Source organism: Patagioenas fasciata, chromosome W (assembly GCF_037038585.1).
Source record: "Patagioenas fasciata isolate bPatFas1 chromosome W, bPatFas1.hap1, whole genome shotgun sequence".
NCBI lineage: Eukaryota > Metazoa > Chordata > Aves > Columbiformes > Columbidae > Patagioenas > Patagioenas fasciata.
In genome coordinates, this window is record NC_092559.1 from 70,162,061 (window position 1) to 70,176,443 (window position 14,383).

Sequence of the window (14,383 nt, forward strand, 5' to 3'; positions counted from 1 at the left end):
AAAAATCTGTGTAATAACAATTCTTTTATTACGCACAAAAGAAACCTCAATTAAATTAGTTCTGTGCTCTGATCCCTTATTTTTTTTAATGTTATTCAAATATTTAACTAACAGTCTTAATCATACAATAAGAAAAGCATACTTTTGAAATCTCCATCTCCAAATGTCAGTGGATAAGCTCCTGGCTTTTCAATCTTGTACATTTCCTCTATAAAAAGGATTCTACAGTCATTTATTGCATCTTCTGGGCCTCTGAAAAATAAAATAAATAAATAAAAAATAATGAAGTACATTGAACTCTGTTTCTCAGCCTTAGCCTCTATAATTGGCAAAGCCTAAACAAAGTAATATATTTAACTGGCATCTGTTTTATCAATGATAAAATATATTTTATTGGTTTCACAAACAAAATTCAATGCAGTGCTCTAACATGTAGAAAAATCAAAACACAGTGTACAGTCTAGTTAGTGTCACAGATGAAGAACATCTCAACACAATGTTTCATTGTTCAGCTTCATTCTTCTAAGACTACTTCTAATATAATACACACCACAACAGCGATCTTATCTTAAACCAACACACAGTTATGCCTCATTCGCAGTTATTTAGATAACAGGAAACTTTGAATTGAAAGAATAGTGAAAGCATATATGTATACATGGATATTTGTGCGTGTGTGCGTGCGTTTGTGTGTGCATAATGCAAAATACAGAAATAGAAATATATCTTAAACCTTAGGTATATCTATATGGAAAAGTCAAAATAGACACAAATTCAACATGAAGGGATTGAGAACAGCCTTGTGGAGAAGGGCTTGGGGGTACTGGTGGATGAAAGATTGGACATGAGCCAGCAATGTGAGCTTGCAGCCCAGAAGGCCAATTGTATCCTGGGCTGCATCAAAAGGAGCATGACCAGCAGGTCGAGGGAGGTGATTCTGCCCCTCCACTCTCATGAGGCCCCACCTGGAGTATTGCAACCAGCTCTGGAGCCCTCAGTACAGGAAAGACATGGACCTGTTGGAGAGGGTCCAGAAGAGGGCCACAAACATGATCAGAGGGAGGGAATACCTCTCCTATGAGGAAAGTCTGAGAGTTGGGGTTGTTCAGCCTGGAGAAGAGAAGACTCTGGGGAAACCTTATTGCAGCCTTTCAGTACTTAAAAGGGGCCTATAAGAAGGATGGGACCAGACTTTTTAGCAGGGCCTGTTACGACAGGGCAAGGGGTAATGGTTTTAAACTAAAGGAGGGGAGATTCAGGCTAGACATGAGGAAGACGTTTTTTACAGTGAGAGTGGTAAAATACTGGAACAGTTTGCCCGGAGAGGTGGTAGATGCCCCATCCCTGGAAACATTCAAGGCCAGGCTGAACGGGGCTCTGAGCAACCTGATCTAGCTGAAGATGTCCCTGCTCATTGCAGGGGGATTGGACTAGATAACCTTTAAAGGTCCATTCCAACCCAAACTATTCTATGGTTCTATAAATTGCTGGCTATTAGTAAGCACTATTTAAATTCTGAAGCATACTGTATTAAACTAGTAAAATTTTGTTGAGAAATAAACTGTATTGACAATTTCAGCATAAATCGGGTATTGCAGCTACAAATGAGACTTTCCCTAGTAGCTAGTGAAATGGAAAGTTTGGCTGGAGGAGAGAAGGGAAAGAAGAAAGAGGGGAAGAGAAAAAGGTGTCTTTAGTAACAGATTAGACAAACGTCTTTCAGAAATAACAACAGGTACAGTTTATCTTAAAGAATGGTCTAAGAGGAACTCATTCAGTCCCTTCCAACCTTGCTGTTTATGACTACTTAGATGCTGAATTTAGCTACTGTATCGCGACTAGGGCCTTGGGTCAGGATAATCACTGTGGTGAGTGGCTCTAAATCACATCAATCAAGGATTCCCTTTGAGAAGCTTTGTTACCTATAGGGAAATAAGCTACATGTGTGTGCAAGAAGTCTATAGACAGGTTTTTTTGACAAGTGAACTTTAATAGAGCTGGTCAAGAAGTGTTTCAGCAAATTGCTACACCACATACCACTATGTTATGAGAGCTATTTTGAGAAATTAACCAGAAGTAGCATTCTGGATCTCAACAAAAACATGTCTTCAAAGCTCAAGCAGCAAGTACCAAAGGTGTTAGATGAAAAAAAGATATTATCTTGGATATGGAATTATACCACATGAATATATATAAACATCAGTAAGAGAATCTATAGAAACTGAAATTCCAGGTCTAAATAAAAAAAAAAAATATAGCATTAAGAATGCATTACGGTGCACCCAAACAACAGGATAATAGCAACTATGAGATGCTGAAGGCCATCAGATATACTAAGAAGAAAGGAAACAACAGTACTAGATCAGGTACTAGACCCAATGTCAAGATAAATTTTTAGACATTGCCAATGTCCTGAGTGACTTGGTCCACTGTGCAAGACCTAGTTCATCGCATTATTCCATTGCTCTGTAATGATGTACTTAAATTCAGTATCTTTGCAAGAGCGAGAAAAACCAAGTTACAATCAATTTCAAAAAGGAACATTAAATAGAAGTACAAAAGGTTCCTCAAAAAATAGTTAAGAGTAAAATCTGTACAGGCGGTGTGAAGACTACTTAAAGAACATGCTGGACACTGAGAACAAATGTACACTACCGATCAAAAATATCAAAAGTGAGTAAAAGGAATCCAAGCAAGGCTAAACAGCAGGGAAATGGAAAAGACAAGGAGCAAGAAATCATCCTACAAAAAGCAGAAGTTGTGTCTAAATGACATAAGACATAAGACAACTCATGGTATTGAGAGAAGCCCTTGCTAAATTCAAACCTTCAACAACCTTGATATTTTAACTGAATGAAGAAAAAGTTCATCAGCCTTGAAGTCTAGCAAACAAAAAAGCATTTGAACTTTTTTGGTATTGTGACTCTCATTGTCAACCAGCTACCAAAGTCTGGATGAAATATGAGAGGATTGTCTCACAGTGACCCTCCATCAACAGGCACATATATGCTTCTTGAAAGTTCAGAGAGCAAGATAATAGTACCCTAATTATGAATAATTGCTTTTGCTGTGAAAGAAATACTTCCCAAAGAACAGAAGAATAGATGAATTTCAGAGATATTGTAAACTGAGTTCACCAGTTCTCTGGGGTATCAGAGAAACAGGAATGTCCACTCTGAACTGAAAATAATGAAGTATGATCAGAGTCATGAGACTCCTACAGTCTTGGGCAGACTTGATCTGTGCTTTGCTGATATTTTTATTTAAGCTGCATTAAGTCTGGTTTGTATAGGCTTTAGAAACACTACAATGGCAACCTTTAATTGCAGTGCAGATACAGAACAAATGAGAATTATTAATATTAGGCTGGTGCAAAAGTCATTGTGGTTTTGGACCGTGAATTTTAAATCATTATAACTAGATTCAAACGCATCTTTATTAATCAAAATAGGAATCATTACAATCAACACATTTTTGCTGACGAGAAATAAGTTTGTTTATTTCTGTAGCATAAAAATCTGTGCTTTGGGATTCGACAAACTCTTGAAAAGCATTTCCTGCATCCTGCTGGTTGTGGAAGCGTTTTCCCTGAAAAACATTGTCAAGATACTTGAAGAAGCGGTAGTCAGTTGGCAAGAGGTCAGGTGAATATGGCGAATGAGGCAAAACTTTGTAGCCCAATTCGTTCAATTTTTGAAGCGTCGGTTGTGTGACGTGTGGTCGGGTGTTGTCATGGGGAAGAATTTGGTCCTTTCTGTTGTCCGATGCCGGCTGCAGGCATTGCAGTTTTCGGTTCATTTCATCGATTTGCTGAGCATACTTCTCAGATGTAATGGTTTTGCTGGGATTCAGAAAGCTGTAGCAGATCAGACCAGCAGCAGACCACCAAAAAGTGACCATGACCATTTTTTGGTGCAAGTTTGGCTTTGGGAAGTGCTTTGGAGGTTCTTCTCAGTCCAAGCACTGAGCTGGTCATCGCTGGTTGTCGTATAAAATCCACTTTTTGGTGCACATCACAATGCAAACGAGAAATGGTTCATTGTTGTTGCATAGAATAAGAGAAGAAAACACTCCAAAACAATGGATTTTTTTGATTTTTGGTCAGCTCATGAGGCACCCACTTATCGAGCTTTATCACCTTTCCAATTTGCTTCAAATGCCAAATGACTGTAGAATGGCTGGTGCAAAACGAATTGCAATTTTCTTACTCAACTTCAAAATGGGTTGTAAAGCAGCGGAGACAACTCGCAACATCAACTACACATTTGCCCCAGGAACTGCTAACAAATGTACGGTGCAGTGGTGGTTCAAGAAGTTGCCCAAAGGAGACGAGAGCCTTAAAGAAGTTGACCATGACCAATTGAGAGCAATCATCAAATCTGATCCTCTTACAACTACACGAGAAGTTGGTGAAGAATTCAAGGTCGACCATTCTATGGTCATTCGGCATTTGAAGCAAATTGGAAAATCAAGTATTTCCCATTGAAGCATATTCTTTACACAAGTTTATCAATTTCAGGAAGTTTATCTTGTACTTTTACCATTAATTGAGATGAATAACTGGGGTAACTCGGGTGACTCAGAATTATACCTGTATGAATCACAAGAAACATCAGGGCTCAGAAAATTTTGCTTTCTGCATACTGTCATAGTTGATTGGCCACATATATAAGCTATTAACATATCATTGAAGTCTGAATGCTTAGTCAGGCAGAATACTCACTGAAATAAATAAGATTCTACTTAGAAAATGGACTTCATTTCGTCAAATAAATTCACCGTCCTGGAATACAATCTTTCTCTATTGTAACTTTTTCAAATTTCTTCCAGAGGGTAGTGAAATAAGAATACTATGGGGAGTCGTACTTACCATCTTCAAAATTTAAAGGTAACTATCAGGTTACTTAGGTTTAAGAGACCTCTTGAGGCTCCTTCCGATCTGAATTATCCTATTGTTGTCCCAAAAGCAGGATTCTTTACCTGGCATGCAATGAGCCAAACTTACACAAAGAGACGAGATATTGTTTATTACAGAGTTGCACAAGTCTGGATGCTGGAACAAAGCCAACATGCCAGAAAACAAAAGACACAGACATTATACAGAAAATCTTATCACTGCATTCACACCCTCAGGGCAGTCCTAAAGAGCCAATTGGTTACACATTTGCGTATTGGTTACATAATCATTTTACCACTATGCATGCTCCCTGAGGAGGAGTCTCAGGCTGGGCCTGGTCTTCCCTCCTGGGGGTGTGATTTTTAGTATTATAATAAGCAAAGTTCAGCTAAAGGATATTTTATCCAACAGTCTCGAGATATATGTTAAACAAGAGTCAACTAATTGTGCAGGCTCCAGAATGTCTAAGCTGCAAGGACAAGAACTCCTGATAAGGAGTTCTCTTTGTTAAAAGAGCAAACTGACCAGAAACTGGTCCACAGATTCACATATCCTTGGGTTAGTAATTGCTGACAGGATTCATTCTTTCAAGTGATAATGACTACACTACGATCTTGAGATGTCTGTATTGCTTTTTCTTTAAAAAAAACCCTTCTCCCTTGCTAAGTTTGTGGTTAATAATTCAAACTTCCTATTCAATGTCTTGTTTTATATTTGAGGATGGTTTTTCTTAAATGACAATTGTCTCCAAAATGAATTCATATGCCTCCTCCACATTTTGAATCTCAGGAATCCAGCATGGGGAATAAGCAGGAGGAGTTAGAATCCTATGTTCGGCCGGGAGATTATGATCTGGTGGCAATTACAGAAACATGGTGGGACAGTTCACATGACTGGAATGTGGTCATGGATGGCTACGCCCTTTTCAGGAAAGACAGGCCAGCCAGACGTGGTGGTGGAGTTGCTCTCTACGTGAGAGAGCAACTACAATGTACTAAATTCTGCCCAGGAGCAGATGAGGAACGAGTTGAGAGTGTATGGGTCAGGATCAAGGGGCAGGCTGGCAGGGGTGATACTGTTGTAGGTGTCTATTATAGGCCACCAGATCAGACTGAGGAAGTTGATGAGGCCTTCTATGCGCAGCTGAGAGTGGCCTCACAGTCACAGGCCCTGGTTGTCCTGGGGGATTTTAACTTCCCTGATGTTTGCTGGAAGGACCATTCAGCCAGCCAGCCACAGTCCAGGAGGTTCCTCCAGTGCATTGATGATAACTTCCTCATGCAGATGGCGGAGGAGCCGACTAGGAGAGGTGCACTGCTGGATCTCATCCTCACTAACAAAGAGGGTCTGGTCGAAGCAGTAAAGGTTGAGGGCTGCCTGGGTTGCAGTGACCACGAGATGGTGGAGTTCAGCATCTTGTGTGGCAGGAACAGAATAGCAAGTAGAATTGCAACCCTGGACTTTGGCAGGGCTAACTTCGGCCTTTTCAAGCAATTGCTAGGGGAAATCCCATGGGCAAGACTGCTTGAAGGAAAAGGGGCTCAAGAGAGCTGGATTGCATTCAGAGACTGCTTCTTCCATGCTCAGGATCAGAGCATCCCCACACGTAGGAAGTCGAGGAAGGGAGCCAGGAGGCCTGTGTGGTTGAATAGGGATCTGTTGGGTATGCTCAAGCAGAAGAGGAGAGTTTACAGGTCATGGAAGCAGGGGCTGGCCACTTGGGAGGAATATAAGGCTGCTGTTAGAGGATGTAGGAAGGCAGCTAGGATAGCCAAGGGCTCATTAGAATTACAGCTGGCGAGAGGGGTCAAGGACAGCAAAAAGAACTTTTTCAAATACATAGCAGATAAAAATAATACCAGAGGCAATGTAGGCCCACTGATGAATGGGGTGGGTGCCCTGGTGGCAGAAGATACAGAGAAGGCAGAATTACTGAATGCCTTCTTTGTCTCTGTCTACTCTGCTGGAGGCTGTCCTGGGGAGCCCCGTACCCCTGAGACCCCGGATGAAGCCAGGTCAATGGAGGAGTTTACTTTAGTCCATGAGGACTGGGTTAGGGAGCAATTAAATAGTCTGGACATCCATAAATCCATGGATCCAGATGGGATGCATCCGTGGGTGCTGAGGGAGCTGGCTGAAGTCATTGCTAGACCGCTCTCCATCATTTTTGCCAAGCCCTGGGAAACGGGAGAGGTGCCCGAGGATTGGAGGAAAGCAAATGTCGCTCCAGTCTTCAAAGAGGGCAAGAAGGAGGACCCGGGTAATTATAGACCGGTCAGCCTCACCTCTGTCCCTGGGAAAGTAATGGAACAGCTTATCCTTGGTGTCATCTCAAGGCATATCAGGGATAAGAGGGTCATTAGGGGCAGTCAGCATGGCTTTATCAAGGGTAAGTCATGCTTGACCAACCTCATAGCCTTTTATGAGAATGTAACAAGGTGGATGGATGATGGCAGGGCGGTGGATGTGGTCTACCTTGACTTCAGTAAAGCCTTTGACACAGTCTCTCACAGCATCCTCACAGCTAAGTTGAGGAGGTGTGATCTAGACAATAGAGTAGTGAGGTGGGTTGCAAACTGGCTTAAGGAGAGAAGCCAGAGAGTGGTGGTCAATGGTGCGGAATGTAGTTGGAGGCCAGTATCTAGTGGAGTGCCTCAGGGGTCAGTACTGGGCCAATATTATTCAATATATTCATCAACGATTTGGACGAGGGAATTGAGTGTACTATCAGCAAGTTTGCTGATGACACAAAGCTGGGAGGAGTGGCTGACATGCCAGAAGGCTGTGCTGCCATCCAGCGGGACCTGGACAGGCTGGAGAGTTGGGCGGGGAATAACCTGATGAAATTTAACAAGGGAAAGTGTAGAGTCCTGCATCTGGGCAGGAACAACCCCAGGTTCCAGTATAGGTTGGGAAATTACGTATTAGAGAGCAGTGTAGGGGAAAGGGACCTGGGGGTCCTGGTGGACAACAGGATGACCATGAGCTAACACTGTGCCCTTGTGGCCAGGAAGGCTAATGGCATCCTGGGGTGTATTACAAGGGGGGTGGTTAGTAGATCGAGAGAGGTCCTCCTTCCCCTCTACTCCGCCCTGGTGAGACCCCATCTGGAATATTGTGTCCAGTTCTGGGCCCCTCAGTTCAAGAAGGACAGGGAACTGCTGGAGAGGGTCCAGCATAGGGCAACAAAGATGATTAAGGGAGTGGAGCACCTCCCTTATGAGGAAAGGCTGAGGGAGCTGGGTCTCTTTAGTTTGGAGAAGAGGAGACTGAGGGGTGACCTTATTAACGTTTATAAATATATAAAGGGTGAGTGCCACGAGGATGGAGCCAGGCTCTTCTCAGTGGCAAACAATGATAGGACAAGGGGTAATGGGATCAAGCTGGAACACAAGAGGTTCCACTTAAATTTGAGAAAAAACTTCTTCTCAGTGAGGGTGACAGAGCACTGGAACAGGCTGCCCAGGGAGGTTGTGGAGTCTCCTACTCTGGAGACATTCAAAGCCCGCCTGGACACATTCCTGTGCGACCTCACCTAGGCGTTCCTGCTCCAGCAGGGGGATTGGACTAGATGGTCTTTCGAGGTCCCTTCCGATCCCAAACATACTGTGATACTGTGATAATACACTGAAATATTTCATCTCAATCACTCCTTTTAACCTAAATTTAAAAACAATACTCAAACCAGATTTGCATATGCTTGCAAAAGCTACCAGTTCAACACCTTTCACATTTAAAAAATGCAACTATTTCAGATACGTGAGCAAAATATTAAATTGCGGCCATTTTCTCCCAATCAATCATGTCCTACATTAAAAATGTTCATTAAAAGTCAGCATTCCTCCATTCTTACAATAAAAAGCATCCTAAAATCTGAATGGTTAACACAATTTTAAGGAAAATATTTTTAGAATTAGGATACCGTGTGTTCTGGTGAAATTCAGGAGGTGCCACCACTAAAGCAAACTTTTTCTTAGCTAAAAAGAAATGTTCACTTCAAGTTACACTGTAACATCAGTTTCACTCTTGGTAACACATACATCCCAATGTCAAGGAGACTGTAAAGACTGCATTATTTAAGATGGGGAAAACAAGCAATGTCACAGCCTATTAAAAGTTATAATGTGGATTTCTGAAAAAAAACCTGAATTTCTGAAGAACAATACCCAAGTTCCTAAAATTAAACAGGTGTACTGAGTCTGGCTGGGATGGAGTTAATTTTCTTCATAGCAGCCCACATGGTGCTGTGCTTTGGATCTGTGACTAAAACAGTGTTGAAAACATGCCAGTGTTTTGGCTACTGCTGAGCAGTGCTCACACAATGTCAAAGCTTTCTCTTTTTCCTACTCCACATAGATAGGTTGGTTATCAATTGCACTTCAGATGTAGCCCCTTACAGTAAAGGAAGACCTATGGGGATGTCCCACTGAGGCCCAGTGGCCTCCACCAGTCAAAAAGGGTTCTGATCCACTCAGAGCCCATTTATTGCCAACAGGCTCTTGCTTTAGAGGTGCAGCACCCAGGTAGTATAAGAGGTAGTTTATGCTATGCCTGTTCTGTTCCCATCTCCCTGAAGTTGCAGCTATAGTTACCACCAAACCCCCTTGTGTCCAGGTAGTTAAAAATCCCTCTAATCCTGTGCAGAAGGGCCCTGACCCAAAGCACCTTGAAGCATGGAAAGACCATTTGGCCCTGGTCATTCCTGCAAAGGCAATTCTCAATTTGGTTGCAAGAGATGGCAAGGTGCGCAAGCCTCGTGTCGGGAATGGGAGTGTGCTTTTTTTTAGGGCCAGCTCTGTTCAATATTTTTATCAATGATCTAGATGCAGGAGTTGAATGCACCATTAGCAAGTTTGCTGACGATACCAAACTGGGAGGTGCTGTTGACTCTCTCGAGGGACAGGAAGCCTTGCAGAGGGATCTAGATAGATTGGAGCATTGGGCTATGATTAATGGGATGAAATTTAACAAGAAAAAATGCTCGAATCTGCACTCGAGATGGAGTAATGCTGGGCACAGGTGTAGACTGGGAGAAGAGTGGCTGGAAAGCAGCCCCACAGAAAGGGATCTGGGGTTGCTGGTCAACAGCAGGCTCAATATGAGTCAGCAGTGTGCCCTGGCAGCCAAGAGGGCAAACCTCATTCTGGGGTGCATCAAACACAGTATAGCCAGACAGTCAAAAGAGGTGATTATCCCGCTGTATTCAGCATTGGTGCAGCTTTACCTTGAGTACTGTGTGCAGTTCTGGGCCCCTCAATTTAAGAAAGATGTGAAGGTACTTGAACGCATCCAGAGGAAGGCAACAAAGCTGGTAAAACGACTAGAAGGCATGTCCTACGAGGAGTGGCTAAGGACTCTAGGTTTGTCTAGTTTGGAGAAAAGGAGGCTGAGGGGCGACTTCATTGCTTTCTACAACTTCCTGAGGAGGGGAAGTGGAGATAGAGGTGCTGATCTCTTCTCCCTGGTATCCAGTGATAGGATGTGTGGGAATGGCTCAAAGCTGCACCAGGGGAGGTTTAGATTGGACATTAGGAATAATTTCTTTACTGAGAGGATGGTCAAACACTGGAACAGGCTTCCTAGAGAGGTGGTCGATGCACCATGCCTGTCCGTGTTTAAGAGGCTTTTGGACAATGCCCTTAGTAATATGCTTTAACTTTTGGTCAGCCCTGAATTTGTCAGGCAATTGCACTAGATGATTGGTTTAGGTCACGCTTAAGGTTTTACATCTTAGTCTTCATGATGTCCTTTGCAATGTTCCTTCCCTGAAGGATGTGCACAATCCATTACCATTCAGCACTGGTTTCTTTGGTACCTCTGCTATCACTGACAGAGTCTGACCTTGAGGTCCCAACCATATTGTTCTCACCCTTCTCTCCTTTCCCTATTCTGCAGCTACTGATGATCCCTAAGACTCGTCTATTACAGAAACCCCTCCTTTTTCCACCTTCACAAGCTCCCATAGGGACTACAGTGACAGCATGTATTCCCCCTATCAACACTGTCACCACAGCTCTAATTATAGGGGTACTAGGACCAGTTTTGTATGAAGGAATTTTGAAAAGAGTAACTCAACTACCTGCTGCTTGGCTTGTAGCCTGCACAGGATGCATTTTGTTATTTTCTTACAGATTGCCTCCTTTGACATCCTGCTACTTTGAAGAAGAATTCCCAATTCCCCATGACTCTTGGTTCACTAAATTTTTGGGGAAAATGAGAAAATCTGGCTCATGGAATCCACTATTTTAATATTGCCAGATTCATAATCTATCCCATGGATCATCAACAATGGGCCTGGCAAGGAACAAAAGGATGGCCATCAGTAGGCACTGTAACTTGCATCCCTGAGCCAGGCAGAAAGGCCCAGAGGCCTCTGCAAACAAGAGGATGTCAAAAGACCAAACTAAAGGAAGTCCTGAACAGAACTCCCCTGGTTCCAACAAAAAGAGTGAAGAAAGCAAAGAAAAAATCAGAAGATCCCAACTCTCCTTAAATAAAAAACATGATGCTAACGGGATGGAATACTCTTATTGATCAGTCTGGATGTCAGTCAAGGTCTGGTCTGCCCCATCTATGTTCCCCTTACTACCTCAGACCTGTGGGCAGAGTGCTCAGAATGTCCTTGGCTCTCAGACCAGAGCAATTAAGAACATTCACTCTGTCCTGGGGTTTCATTTTCTTTTTCTCAAACTAAATTCAAACAATGAATATGCTAGCTTTGAAAAAGAAAGGTTTCTAACTCCATGAAGACAACTCATTTTCATTCAAACCAGCACAATTACCTAACATTGTCTTAACTACTGAAATTGGTGGAAATGTAACAAATGTATGAAAGCCAAGTTAAACTAGAATTAAGCAGTTTTGACAATTCAAGTTTTAATCTTTGTTGATTTTCATGGTTGTCTTCATTGGGTCCTTTGACTTTACTGAGAACAAATTTGATATGTTCCTATGTGGAAACTTGAACTTATAAAAAGAAATTATCAAATGCTCATGATTTTTTTTTTTTTAACGTTGGATTGCTGAATGCTTTTTCTGCTATGAGATTAGTCAAGTCACCAGACTGCATTTAGACTAACATAAAATTTAGAAAAAACATACTGGATCAAATTTTTAAACAGGGTTAAGCATTAACACTCCCAAAAGTTATTTTGAAAATTGTGATTCTGAAAAACATTGTCTTTAACTTACTTCTTATTATTTTGGGAGTACTAATTGTCACTTCTCTTTGATTTTACCTTTCAAGGTATCCAGAGAACGGCATAGTAGAAATGGACACAAAAAATCTTCGACCACGAGCAAGAACCATTCTGAAGTGGAATGAACTAAAAGTGGGTGATGTGGTGATGGTTAACTACAATGTTGAGGCTCCAGAAGAAAGAGGATTCTGGTTTGATGCAGAAATTACCTCTCTGAGAGAAATTTCAAGGACTAGCAAAGAGGTTCATGCTAAAATTCTGCTGGGGTAAGATTTCTTTGGCTAATAGAGAAAGTCTGTTTACATTCTTAAACAAGCAAACAAAATCTAAAGCTTTTAGGTTTTGTTTGCTACTCATCATTAGATTAACATTAACATACAGTATTTCCACAGCTGAGTCAGGTCTGGGGTTCATGTGTGAATTAAATTCCTTTGGAACCTTTGATATCTGCCTTAATTCCCCTAGAGGAGTCTATAATTTCTCAATAGATCTCAATGAATAGATCTCACACATGAACTCCAGATCAGGCTCAGGGATGCAAGTTTCAGTGCCTACTGATGGCCATCATGAAGACTAAGATGTAAAACCTTAAGCGTAAGGGGGTGATCCCCAAGGAGTTAAATATCAGAAAGGGCAAGGAAGGTGGCAAGTAAATAAGAATAGAATAGAATAGAATAGAATAGAATAGAATAGAATAGAATAGAATAGAATAGAATAGAATAGAATAGAATAGAATAGAATACAATACAATAAAATACAATACAATACAATACAATACAATAGGAGTGACCTAAACCAATCATCTAGCAAGCGGCAGGTAGTTGAGTTACTCTTTTCAAAATTCCTTCATACAAAACTGGTCCTAGTACCCCTATAATTAGAGCTGTGGTGACAGTGTTGATAGGGGGAATACATGCTGTCACTGTAGTCCCTATGGGAGCTTGTGAAGGTGGAAAAAGGAGGGGTTTCTGTAATAGATGAGTCTTAGGGATCATCAGTAGCTGCAGAATAGGGAAAGGAGAGAAGGGTGAGAACAATATGGTTGGGACCTCAAGGTCAGACTCTGTCAGTGATAGCAGAGGTACCAAAGAAACCAGTGCTGAATGGTAATGGATTGTGCACATCCTTCAGGGAAGGAACATTGCAAAGGACATCATGAAGACTAAGATGTAAAACCTTAAGCGTGACCTAAACCAATCATCTAGTGCAATTGCCTGACAAATTCAGGGCTGACCAAAAGTTAAAGCATATTACTAAGGGCATTGTCCAAAAGCCTCTTAAACACGGACAGGCATGGTGCATCGACCACCTCTCTAGGAAGCCTGTTCCAGTGTTTGACCATCCTCTCAGTAAAGAAATTATTCCTAATGTCCAATCTAAACCTCCCCTGGTGCAGCTTTGAGCCATTCCCACACATCCTATCACTGGATACCAGGGAGAAGAGATCAGCACCTCTATCTCCACTTCCCCTCCTCAGGAAGTTGTAGAAAGCAATGAAGTCGCCCCTCAGCCTCCTTTTCTCCAAACTAGACAAACCTAGAGTCCTTAGCCACTCCTCGTAGGACATGCCTTCTAGTCGTTTTACCAGCTTTGTTGCCTTCCTCTGGATGCGTTCAAGTACCTTCACATCTTTCTTAAATTGAGGGGCCCAGAACTGCACACAGTACTCAAGGTAAAGCTGCACCAATGCTGAATACAGCGGGATAATCACCTCTTTTGACTGTCTGGCTATACTGTGTTTGATGCACCCCAGAATGAGGTTTGCCCTCTTGGCTGCCAGGGCACACTGCTGACTCATATTGAGCCTGCTGTTGACCAGCAACCCCAGATCCCTTTCTGTGGGGCTGCTTTCCAGCCACTCTTCTCCCAGTCTACACCTGTGCCCAGCATTACTCCATCTCGAGTGCAGATTCGAGCATTTTTTCTTGTTAAATTTCATCCCATTAATCATAGCCCAATGCTCCAATCTATCTAGATCCCTCTGCAAGGCTTCCTGTCCCTCGAGAGAGTCAACAGCACCTCCCAGTTTGGTATCGTCAGCAAACTTGCTAATGGTGCATTCAACTCCTGCATCTAGATCATTGATAAAAATATTGAACAGAGCTGGCCCTAAAAAAAAGCACACTCCCATTCCCGACACGAGGCTTGCGCACCTTGCCATCTCTTGCAACCAAATTGAGAATTGCCTTTGCAGGAATGACCAGGGCCAAATGGTCTTTCCATGCTTCAAGGTGCTTTGGGTCAGGGCCCTTCTGCACAGGATTAGAGGGATTTTTAACTACCTGGA

The 14,383-nt window shown here is 42.3% G+C and overlaps 1 protein-coding gene across 2 annotated transcripts in view; it reads left to right on the forward strand.

Moving 5' to 3' along the window:
* The window catches only part of LOC136114494 (E3 ubiquitin-protein ligase UHRF2-like), a 144,679-nt gene that overhangs the window by 72,572 nt on the left and 57,724 nt on the right, over positions 1–14,383 (forward strand). For both annotated transcript variants that reach the window (XM_071801618.1, XM_071801619.1), the window contains one exon: positions 12,144–12,362. In XM_071801618.1, the coding sequence (XP_071657719.1) occupies positions 12,144–12,362 (219 nt within the window). The remainder of the gene's footprint in view (positions 1–12,143; positions 12,363–14,383) is intronic.